General features: G+C 47.1%; 1 protein-coding gene across 3 annotated transcripts in view; it reads right to left on the bottom strand.

The window, feature by feature from the left end:
- Positions 1-25,936, bottom strand: part of LOC121593488 (phosphatidylinositol 4-kinase beta) — a 96,186-nt gene that overhangs the window by 12,339 nt on the left and 57,911 nt on the right. For 2 of the 3 annotated variants that reach the window (XM_041915854.1, XM_041915855.1), the window contains exon 3: positions 14,069-17,186. In XM_041915854.1, the coding sequence (XP_041771788.1) occupies positions 14,069-15,135 (1,067 nt within the window). In that variant the 5' untranslated portion in view covers positions 15,136-17,186. Of the gene's footprint in view, positions 1-2,945; positions 4,596-14,068; positions 17,187-25,936 lie in introns of those variants that run through there. The other variant, XM_041915856.1, reaches the window with a different exon arrangement.

Genomic DNA, 25,936 nt, shown 5'->3' with positions numbered 1-25,936 from the left:
TCAATTTAATTTTCGACAGCATAAACTACCATCACCACCATCACCACCGCTTCACCGGTAGAATGGAAATCAAATAGGAAAAATTACCTTCGCACGGGACGGACGGCAACAACGTTTTTATTTAGTCAACATTTTATCCACTGCAGCCGGTGCGCGCGCGAGAGCTTTTGTGTTAACATAAGTGGTGATTTTTGCCGCCCTTTATCTTCCCCTCCCTTCCCTTCACCTACTAGTTCGAAACGAACCGAAAATCCTTGAATTGAATAAAACATGAGCATGGATTTTTGCGCCTTTTGGACCTTTCGTGGCGTACGTACCGTGGCGCTCTGGTGTGTCGCCTGCCTTGACGAGAGGGAAAGAACTAGAGAGAATGCTTTTCTGGTACAGCTCCACCAAAAAAAGGAAAAAGAACATCCCACATGCACACATACAGTGAAAAAGCTTTTGGTAAAGAGATAAGAATGTTCTGTACCGTGTTCCAGCCCCACAGCATCAGAAACACATTCCGAATGTACGGGCCAGGGGGAGAGAACGAATCGATCGTGATGCGAATTTACATTTCTGTGCGCCGCTACAAGACGGAATCACGGTAGAGAAGAGACACATTTTGATACCAATTTGCGATAAACATGCCAATTTCGATTAATTTGTTTGTTTTTGCCTCCGAAATTCCTGACTCCACCACCACACAAACACAATCGGTGGCTTGTTTCTCTATCCTTCTAGAAAGGTGGATTCTTTTAGTCGAATTTTATTCTAAAAAAAAAAAGTTTAATAAAGCCTCCGATTCCGTTTGCTTATCTTAATTATTCGTTCGTTGAGGATTTTTATTTTAGTTCCATTAATAAAACCAAAAGCTCTCCTCTCTTAGTTTGCATCCCCGGCGGAATATATAATTAAAAGAGGCGCTCGAAGTTTCTAGTTCCAGCCCAAAGTTTGGTAGACAAATGGTAGAGAGGTACACGCACGCGGCAGTGTGGGATGAATCTCTCCACCCGAGTGCTGCTCCACAACCCGGAGGGAGAGTTCACGAGGAGCACACGTGAAACTGGACGGCGCAAAAACGTGCCGACTCGCGCTAGAGAAGCACACTAGAATGCCGGACGGACGGACGAACACGTCAGTCAAGTGAGCGTAGCCACACGGTCGTTCTATTCCAAAACTAACCACCCTAATGCTGTCGTCAACACCATCACACCGCCGGCACAGGCGCGTCGAGGTGGACGACGAATATACACACATATGCATATCTATTTAATTTGTTCCGCAAACGGACACACGGCTTGTGTCCGATGGGCTGCCAATCCCCAAGCTAGAAGAGCTACGGTCGGTGTTTTGTGGTCGGCCGCAATCAAATTGAGCTTTTCATGCGCATCTACGGTGATGGAGGCAAGGCAAAAAGGGATGGTTGGAGACGTCATTTGCAAACTCGTATACTCGTTTTGCACTGCAGTGATGGAATGTCTTCCCTTTTGATGTATCAACTTTGCAGGCATTTTTGATAGAAAAGTTGTGCTGTAAATTTATGGACACGTGTCAACCAAACTCAATTACGATGTTGTGGCTGGACGCGCTGCTGCTGTTAAACCGTCACACACACGTGTCGCAATTATAGCGTCGTAAGCGTCGTGTGCTTTGGATATTACAAAACTTTCGCTGCACGATCCACTCTTATCATGACGATAACACACCTGTGTGGTGCAGAGACAAGAGAGCTCGATATCACGTCCATAGAATGCTGGGCTTAAGTAAGGATTAATATCAACGCTTTGTAAAGGGTAGAGAGCATACTACTTGTTGTCACCAACGATAGCGGGAAGGTCCTCCATTGTGCAATGTGTGTTTGACCGTTGACCCTTTTGTGTCTCGTCAAAGGGTGATTCATGTGGTGCGGTTGGCACCTTAAGCTTAGGGATTGTTTTGGAGGAGTTCCAGTTGAAGGGAAATTAATCACTCACTCATGAACTCATCAAATAGAGGTGTGTTTGAAGAGTAGTAGAAGTTTATTGAACCTACTGGAACCTTCCAGTGGATGTGTTGAATGCTGAGCCATCTGATACATACGTTTTTAATAATTAAAAAAACTATCAATTTCATTCAATTGAATGGTTTTAGAAAGAACTTCGTCATTGCATTGTAAACGACAAAGAGGCGAATTGTGCTCCCTGCTGGAATTATTGGCACAATAATAAACCCATTTGAAGCAGATCTTTCCAAGCATTTGCGTTCTCAATTAGACATTGGACTACTTCACATTTGCCAGTAATAAATGGTTTATGAGACCTCTTTAAGTAGACAATCAGGACGTGTGTGTGTGACGCAGAAACAAAGCTCACGACTTGCATGGCGCTTGAGGCACTTCCCAAACCACTCAGTAAAGCCCAGTGCAAAATGTACCCAAGGCATCGGGTCGATTAGGGTGGGAAAATCCCAGGAATTCCTCCATCGCCAAATCAGAGGTCGAAGCGTTTGGGAAGAACCTTATCGTCCGCATTATCATCATCATCATAATCAACCCGGGGTGATAACGTCATAGATATTAAACCCCTTATCTTCTTCTTCTTCTTTGGCTCAACAACCGTTGTCGGTCAAGGCCTGCCTGCACCACTTGTGGGTTTGGCTTTCAGTGACTAATTGATTTCCCCCCATAGCAGGATAGTCAGTCCTACGTATGGCGGCACGGTCCATTTGGGGATTGAACCCATGACGGGCATGTTGTTAAGTCGCACGAGTTGACGACTGTACTACGAGACCGGCCGTAACCCCTTATAGGGGATTATAATTCGCTACAAACGAATGTTGACCATGGAATTATCATACACAGGCTGGCAGTAGTAGTAGTAATATCTTCAATTGCATTCTAACACGAGGACAAACAAACTGTACAAATAACACTAATTAAAGCAACTTTTACACCAAGCCGTAGGACAAAGACAACACCGTACCTGTGATGCACCGGAACGACTCTAAAGAAGTTGCTATCCATTGTTTACCGATCGTGTTTGACAGCTGATTCATTCGACACTCGGTATGATCGAGCGGCCCGTTACGCGTTATAAGCGTGACTGTGCGTTATAAACAAACACACACACCCTATATCCCGATCTAGTTCTGTAGGCCACCAAAGCGAGTGTTGCTTTTGCGTTCCCTAATTACACTTTCTTTACGGTCTCGTTGAATCGAAAGGGAAAATATGGGACTGCTGCTGCTGCGAAACTGTCGGTCAAACCGGCGTCAGCAACAAACGAAACGCCGGGGATGATTCAGGTCGATTGAAAAATAAACAACAACCACCTCGCGGGACGGACGAACGGATGGACGTACCGGGAGAGATAACGGAAATAATACACGGGCACTTATCCGGCCACACACACACACACACACGCTTTGCCTAAAGAAGAAGACCTAATTGTACGCAGCAAGAGGGCCACACACTTTTCGCCATCCGTATACTCCAAAAGCGGCTGAAGCATAGTGCGGCGGCGGCAAATTACAAATAAGATGGTAGGAAGATGGTTGAATACTTCAACACACTTTTTACACACTCTCGCGCGCTAGTACGCCACACCACACACCCAAGAGCGCACGAAAATTGAGCAAGGAAAACGCAAACCGCGATGTGGAACTGGGTGGCGAGGAACAAACAGCACACACAAAAAAAAACCTCCACGGCGCACTGTTTTGTAGCGGAATTTTGAAAGCTTTGGAAACTGCGAGACTGTAACGAGGCAAAAGGCACACCAATACTACTATTGGGAGGCGCGCAGCAGCAGCAACTTCACATCACTAACACGGGCCGCAATTTCGTAAGGGCGGGTGAGAAAAGTTTCACCTAACGCAACACCACCCTAGCAACACACACACACACACTCACATAGACACAGCAACACAACACAACACAACAACAGGTGATGATGGTATCTGCTGCTACTTTGATGCTAGGTTACGATTATGTGGTAGTAGTAGTAGTACGTTTAGTAATGTGCATTAGAGCCGCACACAAGGCCACGTTGGCGGTGTATCAGAGGAGGGTGGAAGCACGGCGCACATCAATACGTTTGAAGGACAACTTCCGCACACACACCCACACAAGCACACACTGGAGCGGTAAATTTTGGATCAATTTTTAATCACATTATTTTGTGAACAATGCACACACTGCGACGAACAACGCTTCCGTCAGACGGTGGTGACGCTACATGCACACGCACACCAAACTCCTATCAGGGCACGTTACGATCGTTATCGGGGAGGTATTTGTTATCAGACAGCTACTAAACGACATTCAGACGTCACACGGTGGCACGAACGAAAACGTCTGATGGCGGGAGCTGGCTTTACATACGCAAGAACCTTTCAACTGCCGGTGTAACCCACTAACGGTCTAACGAACACTGAACACTCCCCATTACTGTCTGCCTTCAACCCCCAGGATGGGATGAGTAATGACAGTACACTCTCAGCGTCGCCTCGCCTCTTATCAATTGCGGAATCGAGATATGACGTCTTGAAGAGAAAAAAAACGCGACTCTACTCGTCTCTTAACGACACACCACAAAGTGAACCGATTCCACCCGACGACGGCCAGCAACTGGGGAGCTGAGTCTCACGTTGTGGGTGGTGTTGTGGCTTACCCTCTCTCGGAAAACTTTGACGGGGGAAAAACGCGCGCACACACACACACACACACACACACCGTTGGCACGATAAGTGGAGAAGCTTCCCGATGCTTTCGTGTGGACGCGGTGGCCAACACCAAAACACGGCACTAACACCTGCACCCATCCATCCATCCACGCGCTGCAATTAGAGGGTGGTTAGATTGGAGCGCTTTTTGCTGCTACCTCTTCTATGGCCGCGTTGTGTTGTGGCCACCGCTTTTGGGTCGGTGAATTTGTGAGGTTTCTTCCTCAACAAGGAAGGCACGTCCTATCGCACCCACCCGCGTCAGTACGCGGGAAAGTAAACCAGAACCACGGTTGCTCCAATGAACCGTGAACACACAACAACAGCGCCGTGTTATTGGCACGATGATTTACGGATATGTGTTGTTGCAGCAACAAGAATTTACTGCACGCCTCATTGGCCCACCACCGACCATTGCCTGTAGAGTGTCTGTCTCGGTCACAAAAGAATGATTGCTACTGGGGAGTCGCGGTTTATTGGGTGATGGAATTAGCGATGTTAAGGACTACTGAACTGGGTGTGTGCGTGTGTGTGTATGTGTTCGCTTCTCACCGTCGTCATAATCAAAGCTGCACCACACCTCCTCCCCGCAAGATAAATGAACAAAATTGCAATCACTCACAGAGCCACACGATGTAATGCAAACACACATCTCGAAGGAAAGATTGCTGACGCATCCCCGCGCGCGCCCTCCATTATGCTTATTGCACAGATAACGGACCCCCCGCGCCAGTGGCCCCTCTTGTGTTGCTCCAGCTACGTGCGTGTGTGTGTGTGTGTTTGGAGAGCATCGGGAAAAATTAATTGCACACTTCCAAAACACACAACAATAGGTGGAAGATACACATCTTCATGAGAAAGAAGACGGCGAAACCGAACCGTACCTTCTCCAAAAAGCGAACGGAACGCAATATGTTTGTATTCGAGCGTTAGATTCTCCATCTCCTCCATCTCACTCCGGTTACGAAAGTGCTTTTGCCACGCAAAGTCTAATTAAATTGAGTACACAGAGCAGCGGCGGTGTGTTTCGTTTTCGGTTCATCAACAATTCATCTTACTTTTGAAGAGGGTACCGACCGCACGCGCGCGCACAGAGCGGGAATGAAAATCAAGATGAATTTATTTATTTTGATTAATACACCTGACTGGACATCTGAGGGAGAGACAGCAGAAGAGATCCCATCGGGGCCAATTCCCAAGCAATAATAAGAGGGTAAGACACTATTCAATTGGTTGGACAGTAGGGCAACAACGACAGCTAAAAACTATTCAATATACACAACAACAACGGAGAAAAAGATTCCCTTTCTATTTTTCCAACCGCGCAAATCTCCACATTTGGACCACCCTGAAGAAGCTGGTGATGCGGTTTTTGGAGCTTGATCACCTGCAGCACCAACCTGCCGCTGGCAGCAATTCTCTTTCCCATAAAGTGGCCTCTCATCGAGACGGTGGTGGTGGTGTAACACGCTTCGATTGCGGACCATGAAAGCGAAACGAAACTTTCCCAAAAAAAAGCTTCCAACCCGAGACACGGGTGAGAAGAAACCTGGGCAAGAAAGTAAGCATTGGCTTAATTTAAAATAGAGTCAAAATTGTGGATTTCATGCGGGTTTGATTATCTGTTTACAATCTCTCTTAAATCAATGACTTTTTGTTGAGCTACAACATAACCTTTCCCCCCACACGAACTGATAAGGTGGTGATAAGTTGGTGTAAAAAGACTTACGACATAGAATTTGTGTCATTGAACACAATAATCATCATCTCCCTCTCGCCTTCACTCCTTATCACAAACGAGGCCTCCTCCTTTTTTGTTCGGGAGTTGCTCTTGCTTGCTGCCACACAGTGAATACACCACGATAATGCTGATGCACACCACCATCATCAACATCACACTGCCGATGATGCAAGGTACATTAAATTTATGACTTTTTCGAACGGCAAAACGATGCCGATAACTGAGACGCTAGATGTGTGTGTGTGTGTGCCAACGCTGCTGCGGGTTGGTACGTTTCTCTTTGTCTGCTATGCAGCTCAAGGTTCTTTGGTCGATGCACTTCTTGATCGATGGGGGTAGGGGTACACCGAGAAGCACCGAGAACGCGGTGCACCATTTGCCGAAGAAATCAATGATCGTGACCGTTAGATGTAAGAGGGGGCAGGGTCAGGGGCGGACGAGCAGTCACAGAAGGGACACCATGCACCATGCCTTAGGAAAATGTTCCGATTGGATGAGCCGAGTTCGACTGTAGTCAGCAAATAGTTATCACCAACCGGTAGCATAGTGGCTACTACTGTCTTTCTTCTGTCGCCCCGGCCGGCCGGCAGCGCTAAAACACAGCGATAGTGTTTGTAAGCCATCGGGAGTTAACGATTTAAGACGCCGCATCACCGGGCTGGATGCCACTACTCGAGCGTGATCCAGATAATGGAGATAATATGGGGTAGCCTTCGGGGGGTGCTTTTACAAGAAAGGACAGCCCTTCTGTTGTCTAACGGCGCAGACAGAAATGGAAAACCAAGGCAAGCTATTTACTGCTCCATAATATTCAATCACAACTGACTCGCAAACTGGCTCAACTTTGCCAATAAAGCTTCTTGTGTGTGTGTTTAGAAGCGGCTACTAAGCACAACATAACACCTTAGGGGGAAGAGTACACATAAACCATCATCGTCGTATGTGGTGTTGTGCTTCTGTTCGTTCATCAACGTACCATCAGCATGCTGTTCGCTTATTTCACATGAAGAATTGCACGAAAGTTGGTAACACATCTTCCAAACTCTGCCAAATGACTTCCTTTGCGAGTGCGCTGCCGACGGATCTTTTCCGGTAGCTCATCATCATGCACTTCTTGCCAAGAGTGTGTGCTTCTCGGGGAACTGGGCGCACCAGGCCAAAGTTAGCTTGTTAAACACAACCCTTCGCAGGGCTCTCCCAAAGGGAATGGATGAGCAGTCGATCGCTCAAGCACCAGAAAAGAGAGAGAACGAGAGAGAGAGAGAGCGATCGCGCAAGAGCAATTAAAACTTTCCGCAAACACTACAGTGTGGAAAACAATAAGGCGCCTTCTTCTGGCTCGGTAATACCGCACAAACAACGTCGATTTTGCTTGTCGAGAAATTGAAGGTATCTCGGTTTGTATTTCTCCCACAATAGGAAGTGCACAAACATTGGAGGAGAGGGCGTGCTTGGTGTGTGTGCTTGACGATGCGCCACCACCAACTTACTACAACAGTTTGCCAAGATGAGATGAGATGGCTTTCTTTCTGTTTGACCAAACCAACACGTCTCAAATTTGCCTTTTCACGGCACACGGCAGGCAGCAAGAGCAACGCCGTAACGCGCCGTACTGATAAGCGAACGAAGCAGCACAGCACACAAGAGGAGACAAGGCAAAAGGCTCTTCAAACATTCGCTAACAACTACGAAGGTGGAGAGTTTATCGAAAGTTTGCAACACAGAAAAGGAAATCAGCACAACCGACCCATCACTTGTCCCCATATTTTACCTCGGGGTTCCGGTGTGTGTGTGTGTGTCTTGGCGCCCGACGGTGGCAATACTGATACTGAAGTATCACACTCTGGGCTGGGGGGGGGGGGGGGGTTAGGAGTTGGAGAGGGAGAAGGTGTTGCGCGCGCCTTTCACGCCTGTCAAACGGAGACATTAGATTGGAGGAAAAAGTTGTCCGGATATCGTCGTGCTTGCCCACATCTTCTCTACATTGTGATGATAATCAAAAGCTCTAAATATAACTTTTATTGACCTCCCGACCATCACCCGACCGGTGAAGGGAGGATGAAAGATGTCAACAACAGCCCCAGCAAAATCCGCAAAGTAAAAACTTTTAGCTCTAGTTTAACTTCTCTTTCGGGCAAGGGATGGAGCGAGCGACGGTGTGTCTTATGCAAATGTCAACTAAGCCGCAGAGAGTAAGTGGTGAGGAGTTTGACGTTTTCCTGCTGTTAAAGGACCGGGTATCGTGTGTTAAAGTTAAAGGATCGATTACACGTTCTGAAGATGCATTTAAATGTCACAGTTGGTGTGTTGAACGAGTCGGGGGGTTGATCTAATTCTATCAAATTACTTTACTGATGGACCCCATTTCGTGCGACATGGCAATAGAGAAACTTCTCTCTCTCTCTCTAGTTTGAAAGTCCATCGCCGAGTTTAATGTCCTAACATTGCAGCACGGGTCTTGTCGCATACATATGCTACCATCATCATCATCATCATCAAAGCACCATAATGAGGAAGTCACAATTAGCTTTCCCCTGCTGTTGCTGCTAATTACTGTGGGCCAGTTCATGCCATTGTCTCTCGTCGTGGTTGATAACGTTTTCACTTAATAAAAGTATCGCTCACTCTGCTGATTAAATAATGTTCATTCAAAAATGGAATCGCTATGGACCGGTGTACAGAAAGTAGAGCTGGGCTGGCTGGCTGGTTGGCGGGCACATGCATTAATAATTCATTCCATGTTCGGTCGAGGTGAAACTTAAACCACCTTCGCATCGTCCCCGAACCGAAGAATATTGATTAAAGGTCGTTTGGGGGAGGAAAATTAAATCTCTTCCATTCGGTTTTCTAAAGGAGAGAGGATGATATTTCCAATTCCAATCTATCTTCCATCTAACTCCCTTTACGTGATATCTTCCTACCTTGCCCATGCTTATTAGCTTCCCAGTGGCGTTTACCGGGTTTGATTTATCGCTGTTTCTTACCTTTCTCCCAAAACATAGTTCTAGATGCTATACTATCGTAAACATTAACCCCCTGTTTGGAGAGTACCCTGCGGCGGGCAAATAAATCCTAATTCCTTCTTTTCACGCTGCACCGATAAAGCAAAGCGGCGCTTTAAGCTAGGCAGCAAATAGCCTCTTCCGAAAGGATGATATTCTCCATTTCATGCTGGCGGCCTCGAGAGATGCACTAGCGCGGTGGTAGTAGTAGAGACACCAACCAAAGAGCATTCTTATCATATTTCACCGTCTTATCTGCTTTTGACCGTCATCGTGGTTTTCACCGTCTCGCGAGAATAGTTTTTTTATTTATGACTTATGGAAGGGTTGTAGATACACCACCATGAACCAGTAACCGAGATGCAGCAGCCTTCACAAGGCAGGGAGAGAGAGAGAGAAATCTGACTTTTATCCGGCATGGAGCACATGCATGGGGAGGTTTCATAAATTTTAATAAACACCATTAAGATCGTTGCCTAGCCTCGGCTGTGTACCGTTATGCTAGGCAAATCCTAACACTGCTAACCATGGAAAAGGGAAACCCCAGTGAAAAGGGTTCACTGTCAGTCTCCGGTTGGTGGTCGTCCATTAGATCGTCATAAATTGAATTTTAGTTTATTCTTTTTGGTAGAGCGATCCTCTGGCCGCAGCAGCGGCACCACCGAACAGCAAGTTCCGTATACAACACACACACATAAGGGGGCTCATAGATTTTCTTTTAGTGCTAATTAAATCACCTCAGGTTACTTAAAACAATCTGATGCATCGTTGGCTTAGTGCGCCAAAAATCTTGATAACTACCCACAAGACCGTCCCCCGTCCGATCGTCTAAGTTTGAATCAGATTACCAATCAGTAACACAGCTCTCGGGCAGCAAATCCGATTACCTACATCAAAGACCACCGGAGAATTAAAAAAAAAAAAAAAACGGGGGCAATACTAACCATTACCCCTCGCCAGGAGGTACACACTCATTACAGACTCTCTAAGTCCCTATTGAAGCGCACGAACGTACCACTAGGTGGCCATAAATTATCGTCTTATTGCACCACGATTGCAGCAGCCCGTAAGCTACACTAACAAAAGAACAGGGAAAAGGTAAACTGTTACAAACTGTAGCAGCTACGGGAGCAGATACACCACCACCACCTACGCGGGATACACAGCTCTCCATTCGATTATGCATGCATGTTGACCATTATCACAACCAATGGACTGTTTTTTCGTGAGAACCGAAACCACAGGCCTTTGCTTCTTGAGGTCCACCAGCAGGGGAGGGGGGGGGATTGTGAATTAATGGCATAAACGTGCCGTCTATGTACATCCGGCGGACGCTGCTGTTGCTGTTTGGTTAGTTGAGCTATTGAGGAATTTCGCTCCAAGAACACTGCTAGCACCCTAGCAGATTGCATTCCATAAACGACCTCAAGGGATAGGTTTCCGGCACCAGCAATTAATCAGTTGCAGTCCCAAGCAGTGCGCGTACAGGGCAAGTTGCATCATTTCGCCCTAGTTAGAACCAGGCCGTGCTGGTCCGCGCTGCTGGGACACGATTGTGCTGCATTTTAATAGCACCTATTGGTCAATTGGTGGACCGTTGCAACAACCGCTCTCGGGAGGAGGTCCTCAAGAATCAAGCCCCCTAGGTAATGTGTTTCGCCAGAGACACGTTTGGCAATTGTTAACTGCGACTCACCAGCGGCTAGAGACAGAGCGCGCAAAACGTGCTCCAATCAATTAGCACCTGCCGTTAGGCGCCTTAAACCATTTGGACACAGCTTGCAAGAATCGTTGGGCTTCATTCAGACACAGTCGTCGGGTAGAGAGACACACAACCCAAAAAAAAATGGACCCTCTAGACAGGTGATGCAAACGCGCGCGAAGTAAGCACAGCGCACATGCGACACACGCGCCTTGGTAAAGCTCCGACACACGCAAACACGGCTCCAGTTCTTAGGTGCCCCGCTCGTGGAACTGATTTCACGTTCGCACCAAACATTGAACACCAAACAAACACACCGGGGCACAATGGATTTAGTATCGATTTGTTTTAATTAAATTAACTCCCGTGCCCATGAGTCGTTCTGTGTGTTTGTTGCGTGGAGGAACTCCGTGCCCGTGCTTTATGACCCCACCAGTGACCTTTATCGACTCTGCCCGCTGATAATAGTGATAGGGCAGGCGGCAGGCAGCGTTTTGGGTGTGTTGATGGCCCGTAAGTTACTGTAACAGGGTGTGTCCAGATTCCAGACCTGGTAACAGCAGCAGCAGAGAACGCTACGACTTTATGCTTCAAGCGTCACGAATAGTAGGAAGTTGTCATTCGGAAAGTGAGATTAAAATGTTCTTCTTTTTCTTCTACCTCTTCTAATGTAATCCTTTTTCTAAGCACTTCTTCCACACACTATTGTTATTCTTCTTCAGCACACGCTGGGTACGTCCATTTCCGGAGAGCCAGAGCAGAGGAGGTCTAAATGTAACTCGCCGCGGGTCATTGGACTGGGTTGGGAGTTGATAAAATGCTGCTACTGCTGCTGCTACTTAAGTATTCCACTCACGTACCACGTATCACACATTCGACAACACTACACACCTAGAGGACGACCAGCAATTTGCCATTCGTGGCCGTCTCTCTTGGTTGGAAGTTGCCAAGAAGCGCAAGAATAGAATAGAATGGATCGGAAATGGAGCTGCTGACACTGACGCTCCAATCTATCCATCTTGTTTCTTTTGGAAGGTGGCCACCTTTCCTCTCCCCCCTCCTCTCCCTTTTGCTGTACGGTGAAAAGGGAACACGTGTGAGCTGTGAATAGTACTTCCGCATCACGCTTAGAATCGGTCGTCCAATCGGTGCTATATTGCAGAGGAGGACAACACACATACCACTATGCTTCCAAATATACGGCGGGGAAGTTAGGCAAATGAAGTGATGTCATATATCCAAGCACCCTTTGCTGGGACGTGCTTAGCGATTACGGACGTTGGGCTGCGCGGGCAAGAGAGAACCAGCAAGCAGCACAATGTCCCTGTAATTAGTTGTGTTAATATCTTCCATTGAAGCACACGTCGCGTTGCAGTGGGGAGTCGTGATTTATACGCTCGTAGAAGGGCAATTTATTTTCACAATTCCAAATTTTATGATACATGATGTTTTACAGCAGAACTATAGCTCATTAGTGAGTGAGATAGAGAACGTTTCAATCATAGGCATTGGAGACAAATTCTTTGAAGGCTGGCATTGTTGCACTTTGTATCGGATATTTGGTTCCAACAGAAATAAAAACTCCGCACAACCTATTTTATTCACATTCAAGACAGCTTTCGAAATAACAACCCACACCCTCTCCGCCATCGAGCACTTACCACAAGAAAAAACATGTGACTCGCTCTATAAATGGTCAATAAATTTGCGTAAATCGAAAAAGCGAGGACCGAACCTACATCAAAAGCCTGTTCTACTACTTGTGTGGTGAACATTCGCACACCGCACACCGTAGACATCATACCGCTCTCCTCTTCGTACTTACTGCTGCTGCTTGCTGCTGCTGCTGGCTCCAATTCATGTGGGATTTGTGGGCAGTAGTACAAAAACGCAGACACAAATGGCCCCGAAGAACATGCAGCATGTGCTGTGGTTTTATAATGCAATAACAAAACACAGCAAAACTCTGTACAGACACAGCTATAGAATACGAATAAACTGCACTCTCAACAACAGTGCAGTTCCACCAAATTTATAGGTTCCGTCGTCTACGGGTGGTCTACGTCGCCCCGGCCCGTCGTAGAATGTGTGCTGCCCGAGTATTTCAGGCTTTATCGGACAAATCGTACAACGCGATAGAAATTGAAAGCGAGATGCAAAACATCATAATGCTCCACGGGGAGTCTGTCCCAGGAGGGTTTGTTGTTATTCGCAGTAAATGGTGAAAATTTAGCTCTTATCCAGGCATTGTGTAGAGTTCAAAACATTCCCCATTTGTTGGGCTATTCCGAAGGACAACCCAGTAATGCTCTAGTTTTCCAATTCAAACCCTTCAACCAACAACTTCCAACTGCACGTGGGAACTAGGGGAGGCATTAATGTCTAATTGATTACCATCCCAAATTTGTCCCCCGATTATTTCAATGGACTCACGACGTTCGCTGGGAGTTCTATTACTTTTGAAACAGTGGTGGTGTGCCGCAACAGTGCCGTTGTTGTGGCCGATGGGTGTGGGATTTTAAAATAATCTTCCCTCTCATGTAGAACACGGTCATCATCGATGATGGGATGACGATCATGGTATACCAACAAGTTGCGATGTTTCTACAGAACCCTTTTTGGAGGGGATTTTAACTGAGAGGGATTACCTACATTCAAAACGGTATTCTCGTCGCTGATGAGAACGACAGGTTAGGGGTTCATAGAATCTACATGATATATCGATTGGCGAGATGTAACAGTTGGCCACAATGCCGTGTCCGCATCATGCTTTTGTGGGCACTTGAAACCGCTTTAAACGAGCGATTACTTGTATCATTGAGTATCATTGAGCAATTCGTTCGGGAGCGGTGGCGATGCTCTTGAGTTCACAGTTTGAATGTGGAAAAACGCTGGAAAATGCCCTAGAGATGGTGTTGTTAGTATGATTTCACTTACCTAAAATCTAAACTAAGATTTCTTTGGTGCGTTGAAAGTCTCGTCTTTGGCGGTGGCATTCCGGACGATGACGATCCACCGTTGGCGTTCGGTCCGGAACGTCCATGGACCGAGGGCATACTGCTGGTGGAAAGACCGCTGCTGCTTCCTCCACCGCAACTATTGCTCAAGCTCAACCTCGGCTTGTGGAACCTGGGTGGCATGCTAGTGACTGTACCATTGGACGCGGCGCCACCGTCCGCCGAAGAGAGCGCACTGGAGGACGCCGTCGTTAGGGAAGCGCCGGATGGAGGTTTGATTGCCAGCGGTACCGGTGCTGTCGTCGTCGTCACCGTCGTCCCGATGTCCGTGCAAGAGGTGGAGGTGCTCTTCTTCTTCGACAGACACCCATTATCACTGTGGTTAGTGTTACTAGCTGCTGCTCTACTACTGCTGCTATCACTCTGCTTGGTCGTTGTGTCAGCCTTTGCTTGGTGCAGTTTGCCGGTACCATTGACCAGCAGGGAAGGTAGTTGCGCCGTCGTCGTCGGCTGCTGGTGTAGAAGGTGATGATGGCTGCTACCGCTATCCACCTGATCGATGCTCATGATCCGGGGACCAGCGGACCCGTTCAGCAGCAGGCAGGCGGATGAATCCTCGTCAAGTGCCATCGGACTCTGGACGGGAGTTGTTGCAACCGAGGTGTCTTCTGGCGTGGTTGTCGCCGGGGTGAGTTCGTCACCATCCAGACCAACGACGAGACTGTTGTTGCGATTGGTGCAGCTGATCTCGCGGATATGGCGCAGCTTCTCGTAGCTACTGTTGGGCGGATGGTCGGCCACCGCTGGCCGATGAGTTTTGAGGTTGAGCAGCAGCTTCGAGGAGGTGGATGAGCCCGTCAGTGAGGAGGCTTTGGTGCCCATCAGGGCACTGCCGTTCGTGAGTACCATCCCGTTGCTACTGCTGCCGGTAGGATCGTGCCCACTGGATGGTGGACCGGTACCAATGCCGTTGGAATTTGTCGTCGTCGCCGAGGAGGACGAGGACGCAGAGGATGAAGCTTTAAATGCAGAAAACACGGAATTCATCGTTGACGATCACGGGGCTAAGGGGGTTAGCAGAAAGGGAAGCAGTAGTGGATGCACGGTCGCTGCGCCTACCACCGCTGCCACTTCTCCCTTTCCGGTGCTCCTTAGGGTTGTGTGGAGGTAAAGCACTTTCCTTTCACTCATAAAATGCAAAACACCACCGCCAGTATCGCCATCTTTCCCTTCATCCAATCCACCCGAGCGATCGGATCTTGTGCTCGTGGACGGAGGGGAGGGGGGGGGGGGGAGGGGGGATAATCGAGAGACGAAAACACGTCGAATTTCCGGGCTTCTTCTTATTCGTATTCACTGCCTCTCCACTACACACGGGCCACGGATTTCCGAAGTTATCAAACTGTGGTGCCGTAACGGAGTTGTTTGTGTACTTTTTTCTTGCACTCTCTCTCTCTTTCTCTGTTTTGCTTTTCCTTCCGCACAAAGTGACACTCTGCTCTGGCTTTCCCTCTCACTCTCTATCGCACTATTGGTTTTGACAGTTGCTGCCGCGTGAGCACTGTGAAAGCACTTTAAATTCAACCAAATCGTATTACCACACTGTGCCACCCAATTTGTACCGATTGGACACGCACAGAGACACACGCACACTCACGTTGTATTGAACGCACACCGACACCGTGTTGTCACAGATAAACAATCGGCGCAACTTGGATTGGCGACGTGTACACACTTTCTCTGCTTTTATTTTACACACCCCGTTCACGATAAGCGAATCGGAGCATTCACATGCACCAAACCAAAAAAAACATACCCACTGATCAATCACACTTGAAATTTGTTGCTTCAAATTTCTCGTTGCACGAGCATGGGCTCTATCTTACTCAAAACAACAAAGTGGACGCACGGTTTGAGAGCAATGCGCCTCCAATATCAACACTCACTGGAGGATGTTGATTTTTAAATTCACTTCCACGTGCACATTCACTGATTAAATTTTCTTGCTCCACTGTATGTGTGCTGCTCACTGAGCTTCTTCACCAACGGGGCGAGCACAACAAAAAAAAACCTTTCGCACACTTTCTCCACTGGCTCTTTCGGAAAGGAAAAGGAGGTTTGCACCAAACACGGAGCAGCGGCACTTCTGGAACTACTTTGGAAGATGGGACACACATTCACAGTTGCAGTGTTTACACACCTCACCTCACTACAAACCACAGACGCGTGGCAACGGAATTCACGATTTTCGATAAGCAATAGCAGCTACGACTGAAGTATCGCAGAGCTTGCTGCGAGAGATCTACTGCTGCTGCTGCTGCTACGATCGTTGACGACGCACGTCTCGAGCGCAACTGTCAACGGGTGCGGCGTGTTGTTTTCGTCGACCGCTCTCAATCTCTCTCGCTCTCTCCCGCTCTCTCTCTCGCTCGCGCTCTCGCAGATGACAATCCGATCTGGGCCCGCACTTTGTACCTTCCCCTAAACTGCCAGTGCACGGGAACACAACGCGGGGGTCGATGAAGTCATCCGGAATGGGTTGCGTCCGGATTCGTCATAGCAGCGGCATCTTTCTCAGACACGTTGTGCGTGTGTGTGTTTTTTTCGGTTCCTTGGGACTTCTTCCCCAGCAAGAGGAAGCTCTCCTTCGCGTTTCGTGCGCCCACAACCGTCGGCTGCTGTGATTAACTGCCGCGTGCTGCCGGCGTTGTTGTCGCTGCTGCTGTTGCTGCTGCTGCTGACCGTGACACGGTCGTCGTCGTCGTCGTCGTTGCGGTGTGCGTGACGGAAACCGATGGCTGCTGCATTCGGAAACGCGACGGTGGACTGGCGGCGAAGGTGCTGATGCTGTTCACCTTGCAGCCGGTAACCATTGCAGTTCGGGCTGCAAAAACATACCCGTGGTGTGGTTGCCGTACGCTGTGCGGTTGTGTGTGCAACCGCCACGTGAGGAGGGGGTTCGATTTTCTGCGCCTACTTTGGCCGCTGTTCTTCACACGTGAGAGAGACGGAGAGGCCAGTGAAGCCCGACCGGCGGAAGCAGCGCGTGTCTTCGATCACAATCCAAAGGGAAAGCTTCCAAAACAAAGCGAGGAAATCTGCAGAAAGAAAGAAAGAGAAAGAGAGAGATAGAAATATAAATAAGAGCGTGAAGTTGGGAGTGTGCAGAAGGGGGTGGGAGGGGCAAATGGCAAACACCTCAAACGGCTACACACATCTGTCTTTTGCCGCATTTTGCAGTATGCCGTCATGCAGCCTCTGCATCCCTTCACCGGCAGCGACTAACGCGCGAACGTGGGACTAAAAATCCCGAAAAAAAACGATCACCGTACCAAACCTGTACCCCTTTCTGTTGGTGAGGCGTTGTTGAACGGAGCAGGAGAAGGAGGAGGAGAACTGCAGCAAACTTTCAATTTTTATTGCCAAATCTTAATAAGCAAGATGGTGGAGCAGCCGTTACCTCATCGGGTACACTCACAGCGCTATTGGCGAAGAAGCAAAAAAACAAGCAGGTGAGCGTGAATGATGGTGGTTGATCCAGCCCCAGGTGCAACTGCTAGCAGGCAGGCAGGCAGTACGCACATACAGATTCCGAGCCGAGAGCCGAGAGAACCAAGAGGCGCAGCAGATGATTAACATTTAAGCACACAGCAGAAAGGAGTGGGCCGACCGTTGTATTTCCACAGGGAATTGCCTCCAATATGTGCAAGCTTTTGCCGTTTAAACTGACTACCCTTGAAGCTCCAGAACTCTCAAGATCAAGTGAACACAATTGGGAAATATTCTACGAGAACACTGTCATATACTTTGGCAGGTGCCGTTTTGGTTTACTGCAGCTGTCCAAAAACGGCAAAATATTATACCCAACCCGATCGAATACCTAGCCCCTCTTGTGTAAAGGGACATAAGGAGAGTGCACTCCATAAATCCGCACCCGGATCTCTGCGTCCTTCACACGTCCCGCCTGAAGTTCTTGTTTAGTAAATCAATTTCAGGTTGGTTTTTTCGCCATCCTACCCCAGCGTAATAAGCGAACCACACGAAGCACCTTAAAAGTATAATCTCTGGAGGAGGCGGCGGCAACAACTGGAACTGGACCAGTTTGTGAATCGTGCGCCGAATGAGATCACCATTGTGGACCTTTTTTTCTGTCTGTTCTCTGTTGTTGTGGTGAGTTAGTCGCGCTGGGTTTGTTGTGGTTTGCTTAAAATGTCAGATTGAATCTAAAGTTTATCACGTGATGTAGTAGTGTGAGAGTTCAAGGTTTCCATTTTTCAACCAAGTTCATCGTACAGCAGCTCTCACGGACAGCTTCGAGAATAGGGGAACAACGTTCTAAGCCCTAACCCTTACCATGGGCAACACACCCGTCGACCGGGAGGAACGTCTTTTCTGCCTTACTGTCCCTCCTACTACTTCTTACTCCACCGGCATCAGGGTCATGACCCTCACAGCACCAAAGAGTCAAACCACCGTAACAACGACAACCCATTGTTCTAAGACCGGTGCGCAAAGGGGTGGGGAGTGACGTTTCCCTCCTACGACTGGATGAAGTCACCCGAAACGGGAAGAAACCTGGCCCCTCTCTCACACAAGTGTTAACTACCGTAGAGTGAACCCTCAGCTGCATCAACTTGGGATTCCGCGAGCAGGAAAAGATCTTCATTCCCGAAAACATCTTAGAGTCGGCAGGGCCCTCCCATGCCGGCTACCAAAAGCCTTCGCAATCGAAACGGCACGCACCCTACACCCTCGTGTCTGGTGGGCGCCCACCAGCCCAGGCTCGTCAACGTCTCAACTGCTGGTGTTGCCGTCAAAAGCGGTTGCCATAAAATTTTAATTTTAAATTAGCTTCCCCCGTGTGTGCTTATGCGCTTCTCTTCCTCCTCCTCCTTCTCCTCCGTTTCTCTCCTCATTTAGGAGTTGTAATAAAATTTGACTACCATACACTCTCATGTCACGAAATTTTGGAAAAACTTCCCAGCTCAGAAGAAACCAAAAAGAAGAAGGCAAAAGAGGGAAAACTCTGGCCAGCAACAAAGTTTGCGCAGCACATCAGAGAGAGCTCCCTCAAGCACGAACACTCGCGCGAACCAAATTGCGCTTAATTTCTTCTAATTATTTATCGCACAAGTCATCCCTTCTTAAAAGCGCACTGAGACACACGTTGGAGAGACAACAACCAAAAAAAAAAAAAAAGACGAGAATTGCAGTTCTAAATTACGTTTACGAGCTTCCTTTACGGCGTTGTGTGTACACGCCCTTTTAGCTCCCTTTCTTTAAAATAAGGCCTCATCCAACCATCGAAGACGGCAAAACGCACTCACTTAATGAGGTAAGAATGTCTCGGAAGGCTAATAAAAGGCCCGCACCACTTGATCCTCTCCTAGCTCCTCCTGGAGAGTGTGGAGAGGGTGATTTTATTATTATTTTTCCTCGCTGGTGGAGGGACAAGATGAACATATCTTCCAGCAAAAAAAAAGAAGGAAGGAAGACAGTCGTGTACTAATCCAGCGAATGGTTTGGTTTGATGGTTTTAAGGCATTTTTTATGAAGCCATAACTCGCTGTCACACACAGCCAGATATACTGGGATGAGGAGCTTCTACTAATGGTTGAATGGATGATCCCGGACGCTTGACGGTATGTTTTCCCTTTAAACATCCGCCACAGTTTTGGTGGGTCTTGCCGTCTTTCAAGCAGAACTCCAAAAAGGAATCGAACCTGCTAAGACAATCCACATCCACAGAGTACGCCAACATCCTGTGTATCACTCTATAGCTGTCTCCAATTCGTCTTTACGATGAATAAACTGTGAAACGATCCATCGATCTGACGTTAATGGGTCTTCGGAGCGCGGACAGGAGTGTGTTCGGAAGAGATTTAAACCGATCGGTAAAAGTATGGTAAAAGCGAGCGAGCTTATGGTTAACATTACAACGAAAGCATAACATAAAAAATGACATTCCATGAGAAAAAGAGAGAGAGACATTCCTTTACAAATGCACTTTTACACATTGTTCCAGTGAATGGCACACAATAAATCATTTAATCAAAAATAGAACATTGAACATCTTAAATATGCATAACCCACTTCGGCGATTGCAGTGGGGAGGTGGGGGTTTCTGGTGTACTTTTTCAACTTCCCACAAACAACATCGTCAATAAATAATGCACACTGCTCTCTGCATGTGAATTTCATCCATTTTTTTATGTACCCTGTAACCCACCAATTATGCTCTACCAGCTGTAAAAAAGTGGGAAGTAGGATGAAAATGGTATCGAAATACAAACTGCAAACAAACACATAACACAACGAAAAAAGCATATGTGTGTGTGTGTGTGTGAAATTTCACTTCATTTCACTGAGCATTGTTTTCCCGTCCCTCGTTTTCTGTAGCCGTTACTGTTGTTATGAATGCAGCGACTCTGTTATTGCAGCTGATTTATTTCCTCCGTGTGTTCGAACACCAACGCGGTGCGGCCACCAAGCCTTTTTTGCTTCATTTGTGAACACACACACACAAGCACAAACACTGCACATAATATTGTACAGGAAATTGCAGGTGATAGCAATAAATAAAAATGCGCGCTCGAAAAGCCCCGCTGGAAGAAAGCGTCCAAGCACAAAAGCCAGCAACAATCATCAGCGGGGAGACGATGATTATTTTCCGTCGATTTCCTGTCATCTTGTCAGCTCACAGGTGCTTGCGTATCGTTGCAGCGTTGTGGGCACGATGGCGCGAAAAAGGAGTTGGAAAGAGGCAATTATGATGGTCTCACCGGTAGGAGGTGGTGGAGGCAGCCAAAGTACAAATCACAACAAAAACAAACCTTACGAAACATCTCAGCAGCGGCAGCATTGCCTGCCCGAAAAGGGGGAAATATTCGAGTTGAAAGGAAGAAGGTATTTAAATTTAAATAAGAACACAAAGAGAGAAAGAGTTACGCAAAACAAAACGCAAAAAAAGCGCACGTACACATCAAAATTAATAAAGCTCAGGCCGGCACGGATGAAAAGGAAGGAGTGAATTGTGGAGAGGAGCGAGACAACAGTGCCGTTTTATGCGATGTGCCTTCGTTATGGACTAATGAATTAATAATTGCATTCGATATGCAAACAAGGCAGCGGGGGTAAAGCGGAGTGGCACACCTTCCTGAGGATTTAATGCGAAAGAGAGGCCCGTGCAACAACGAGAGAAATGGCAAAAAAGAATGGACGGAGGTAAATGAAGACTGTCGAGAAGGCGGCAAAAGGCAAGAGTTACAATAAACGCAAGAAGAAATGCATTGATGTGAAAGAAAGGAAAAGGCTCCACGGCGAATGGGAAGCTAACAAGCGTGTGGCTACCGTGCTACCGTGGAACCAGTTTTGTATGGTTTTGTGTTTTCTTTTTTTATTATAAAAAGGCCCGCATCCTTCCGCAACTCTTCCGCCGAAAGAGGTTAACGATCCCGCCGCCACTCCCAGCTGAAATGCAGCAGCAGGCCGCGCGGATCGATGCATCTCCGTGCACAACCGAAGCAGCTCAACATGCAAGTCAGAGCCTCCTGTGTGAATGTATCCGTGAGTGTGTGTATATGTGTCCCCACATATACGTATGCATACATATCGTCGTCATGCTGTGACTGCAGTTATGCACTCTCTGGGCGCTTGATATGGCATTTGCTGTGTCTGAGCTGCACACGGCTGGATGGATCTTTCGTTGTTCGCGCTTCGACACACACACACACACACACACACTCTCTTATGCATGGAAGAGGAAAAGGAAAGTGCAGTGCAAAGCACAACACAGCACGAAGGAATTTTAAATTTACCGCAATAACACTACAGGCACAAAAAAACACAGAAAGGAAGCGGGAAAAATGGAAATTATCCTCGTGAGAAAACAGGCAACTGCATCTGCATGGCGAAGAACCGTGCACATGGCGGCAGGAGATTTTCCCGGAATGCTCTCCCATGCGAAAATGTGTACAATATTGTGCCGGGTTTGTGTGTGTGTGTGTTTTTGAGAGCGAAATTGAAGGTATTATGACCGCGCGGCTACATGAGGTGAAATATACAGCGAAATGAACTATTTGACAGGTGAAATATCTGACGGATAAAGCATCACAGCAACCAGCTGATGTGCAATGTAAACAAATAACGTGCACAAAATCGTAATTAAATCCATTAAATAGCTTCAATATAGAGTACTTCGTTAATTTTCAGTCAACAGTTAATAATTTCTTCCAATTAGGGAATGTTCTGCTTGAGAAGATATTATTTTAAATAGAATTTCGAAAGCGGATGTTGTGTCTCCCCCAACCCTTTAGCTATACCTGTCAGATATTTCACCTGTCAAATAGTTCATTTCGCTATATATTTCACCTCATGTAGCCGCGCGGTGAGAAGTGGATGCTTTAAGTGTTTGGAGTTTTTGATGCATTTAATTTTCATACGTCAATTGTTCGTAAGGAAAATGCTAATTTTGGACAGGAGACAACAAGGATAACTTTTGCAACATCGTCAATATGCTCGGCGGAAAATCTACAAAGAGCAACACGTCAAGGTGATCTCTTCATCGTCTCTTCTGATGCCCTTGCAGAAACTGCCCCCCGTGAATGCACAAAAGTGCATCTTTCAAACGTCAACAAAGTCACCCCCCTTCGCCCCCCGCAGCGCCAGCAACAAAGTATCGGAAAGTAAATGAATCGAAAGCGGATTACATTGTCCCCGGCACTGACAGTAGCTGAAGGGATACGACGCGGGACGGGAGGGACACAGAGAGAGTTCATACAGACGCGACTATTTATAAGTTCGCGGCAGCAGTTCCGTCGCGACAACCGGATCCGCCGGCACCGGGTCATCGCCGCTGTTTGACGAAAGAAGGAAAACTGGTGCCACAAACATTCGCTCTCTCACTCTCTGTCAAGAAGGAGGAAATATTATTAATGATTATATTCATTTGTGCTGGTGGAAAATTCGCGCAAGAGAAGATTTCTCCCGTCATCCCAGCTGGGAATTTCCACCATCATCATCATCATCATCATGCTTGACTTCATGGCGTCTCGCTGGTAGCTGCATGGTGTTGTGGTACGAATGCCCGACTTCATGTACCTTTTGCAGCATAATTATGCTGCTAACAAATTTTTGCTCATTAACCTGTACACAACCACCGGTCGTATGTGTGTGTGTGTGACGGTGCCGCTGCATACGGAAGCAAACAATTGAGAATGATAAAAAACACCAACTCGTTTTTTGTTCCTTTTTGCTTCGCTTTCCTTCGCTTTTTGTATCTTTGTAGCCACCACCACACCTTTTGCCCTTTTTTCTTACCACCTTCTTGCTCTCTGCATCGTTGGTTGATATATTTTAATGTTAAGTTTTCATAAATATCTGCCATAATTTTGTATCGCTTCCAACGCTTCAGGAAGCAATTAGCGGGATCGTTAGTGTAGCGAGGGAGGGCCGAGAGACACAAAACAGAGCGATGGAAAGTAATTGGAGATTCGCCCCTCCCCCCATCTGTCCACGTTTTGCTAGTGTTTTTTGAACTGTGATTTGATGGAGGGGCGAGGAAAAACGACCATCACTCATAAATCATTGATCGCAATCGGTCGTGAAAAGTGAAGAGATCAAAGTCATTAGCAAAAGGAGAGGATCGTAGTTTCATCTACACCGCGCAGTGGCTCTGCTTTAATTGGGGCTTCATGCACACATAAAATTAAATATTTTAGGAAAGCAAAGAAAAAAAGAAAAAAAATTACAAATGCTGGCATTGCTCTCGGAAAAGGTAATGAGGTATCCAGCAAATAAAATTATTGCCTGTGGTAGCTATTTTTTTAACACTGAACAATGCTTTTCCCTTCTGCGTTCAATGGGTTCAATCAGTTTTCATTACTAATTAAACTCAGCTTGCATTTGTGTACCTCCAAACCCACAAACGAGTGTAATTTAATATTAACACAAACGAGCATAGGTAATTTCAAAGTAAAAAAAAAATCATTAGAATGACACAAAAATGTGAAAATACGAAATGCATCACATATCATACAATCATCATCATCATCGCATTGCCATGACCTCGTGCTTTGTACGAGAATTCTCCAACACCCACTGTATGTGTGTGTGTGTGTGTGGGAGTATACATTATTCAATTCATTATGCTTCCCATTCTTCTAATGCAACTAATTTTCCACCATAATACTGCCAAACGATACACAACACGGTGCAGTGCACACATACAGAAACAGGAAGGAGGCTCTTTTGTTTCATTTTATGGGGCTAATGCACACACACACACACACACACTCTCTCTTTCTCTCGCCTCATCTGCTGCAACTCGCACACGGCCGTCTCCATGCCAACCCGTTCCGAGAACATATTTTCCCATATAGCGCCACACCACCTCCACACGTGCTAGTGTGTTGTCTTGCTGTGTCCCGGATACACCGGGAACACACAGCACAGAACGGAGAACAAATTATGCAGTTTGCTATTTAATGCTTCCGGTACCTGTGTGTGTGTGTTTTTGTGTGCGCAATAGCTTATACGCATACGGAAAGTTTGCTCGCTCCTACACTGCACTGTGGAGACACGTTTTGCACGAGCGGCGGCCGCCTACTAGGATCAAATTAGCAATGAAAAGATACGGTTTGGGAGATGTTTGACAGAGAGAAGCCCCAGGATGCACCCGAATGCAAGCGAACATAAATTGCATCCTCATGCACACAATAACAAAATGCCGCTCTGCCAGAGTATGTGTGTGTGTTTTGCTTGGAAGTTAACGCCATAGAACACTCATCTACTGACAGGCTTGTCATCATCAATCGGTTGCACTGGTCGTGTTTTCTATCTAAAAGACACAGTTGGCGCCGCCGGTCTCCAACGCAACGTTCTTAGACGGTTAATGGAAAACTTCAACTGCGGGTAAAGGAAAATATCTTCCACACATACTACACCTACTCTTGTACTAACTGCAGCAGCAGCAGCAGTTCCGGTTTGCTTTCGCGGAAACTACATCAACAAGCGAAGCTACTTTTACACGGCTTTACAACGCCATACTTCAGCTTCTTCTTCCCCCTGCTGCGCATGGTACGGTTCCGAACAACACATGTTCGTCTTTCTTACCCACTTTTTGCTCACGGGGAACAGAATGTTTTGCCTCCTTCCTTCTTTATGGTCGCCTCCCTTTCCCTCCCTTTTTTTTCTACTAAATAACCGTTGCTACAAATCGCTCCAAACCAAGAGGACTGCTAAGCGCACCCGCGACTTTAACGCGTGAATGTGCATGTGCAAAATTGCATTGTGCAGTGGATTGGGCGGGGGGGAGTGGAAAACGCACCACCATCACCACAACCACGCATTCAACAGAGTATTTAATCGATCGAGCGAAGAAAACGACCGCTCATTGACTCGTTCGTATTACTTTAAAAAATGAAGGAAATTAATCGCAACCGAAAGGTTCGCTCCGGCTGGAAGAGGGAAAAATCGTTTCCATATGGACGGAAGACTGTTTCCATATCTAGGGGGTTTGCTTTTTGCTTTGGAGGCTCAGTCGCAACCATCCTCCCCCCTCCCTTTGTGTGCAATAAAGTGTGTGCTTAAATCAAAAATAGGAAATTCAACAAACGCATTTCCTCCTTCTTCGTTTAGTTACACGGGGGCAACTTTCCGGGCTGCTCCCCCCCCCCCCCCCCTCTGTAAGATGCAGTTTTGTGCCGCTTGAGAGGTCGTTGACCCTACGTTGTGCGGTGGTTTTATGTGCCTTCACGGACGGTTGGGGAGGGGGAGAATCGATGAATGGATGAATGCATTTCGCTTCTTGACCATTCAAATGTCGAACAGTGGGAGAAAGTGCATTGAC

This window comes from Anopheles merus, chromosome 2L (assembly GCF_017562075.2).
Source record: "Anopheles merus strain MAF chromosome 2L, AmerM5.1, whole genome shotgun sequence".
NCBI classification, from domain to species: domain Eukaryota; kingdom Metazoa; phylum Arthropoda; class Insecta; order Diptera; family Culicidae; genus Anopheles; species Anopheles merus.
The sequence above is the reverse complement of the archived record's forward strand: the minus strand, read 5'-3'. Positions and strand labels throughout refer to the sequence as shown.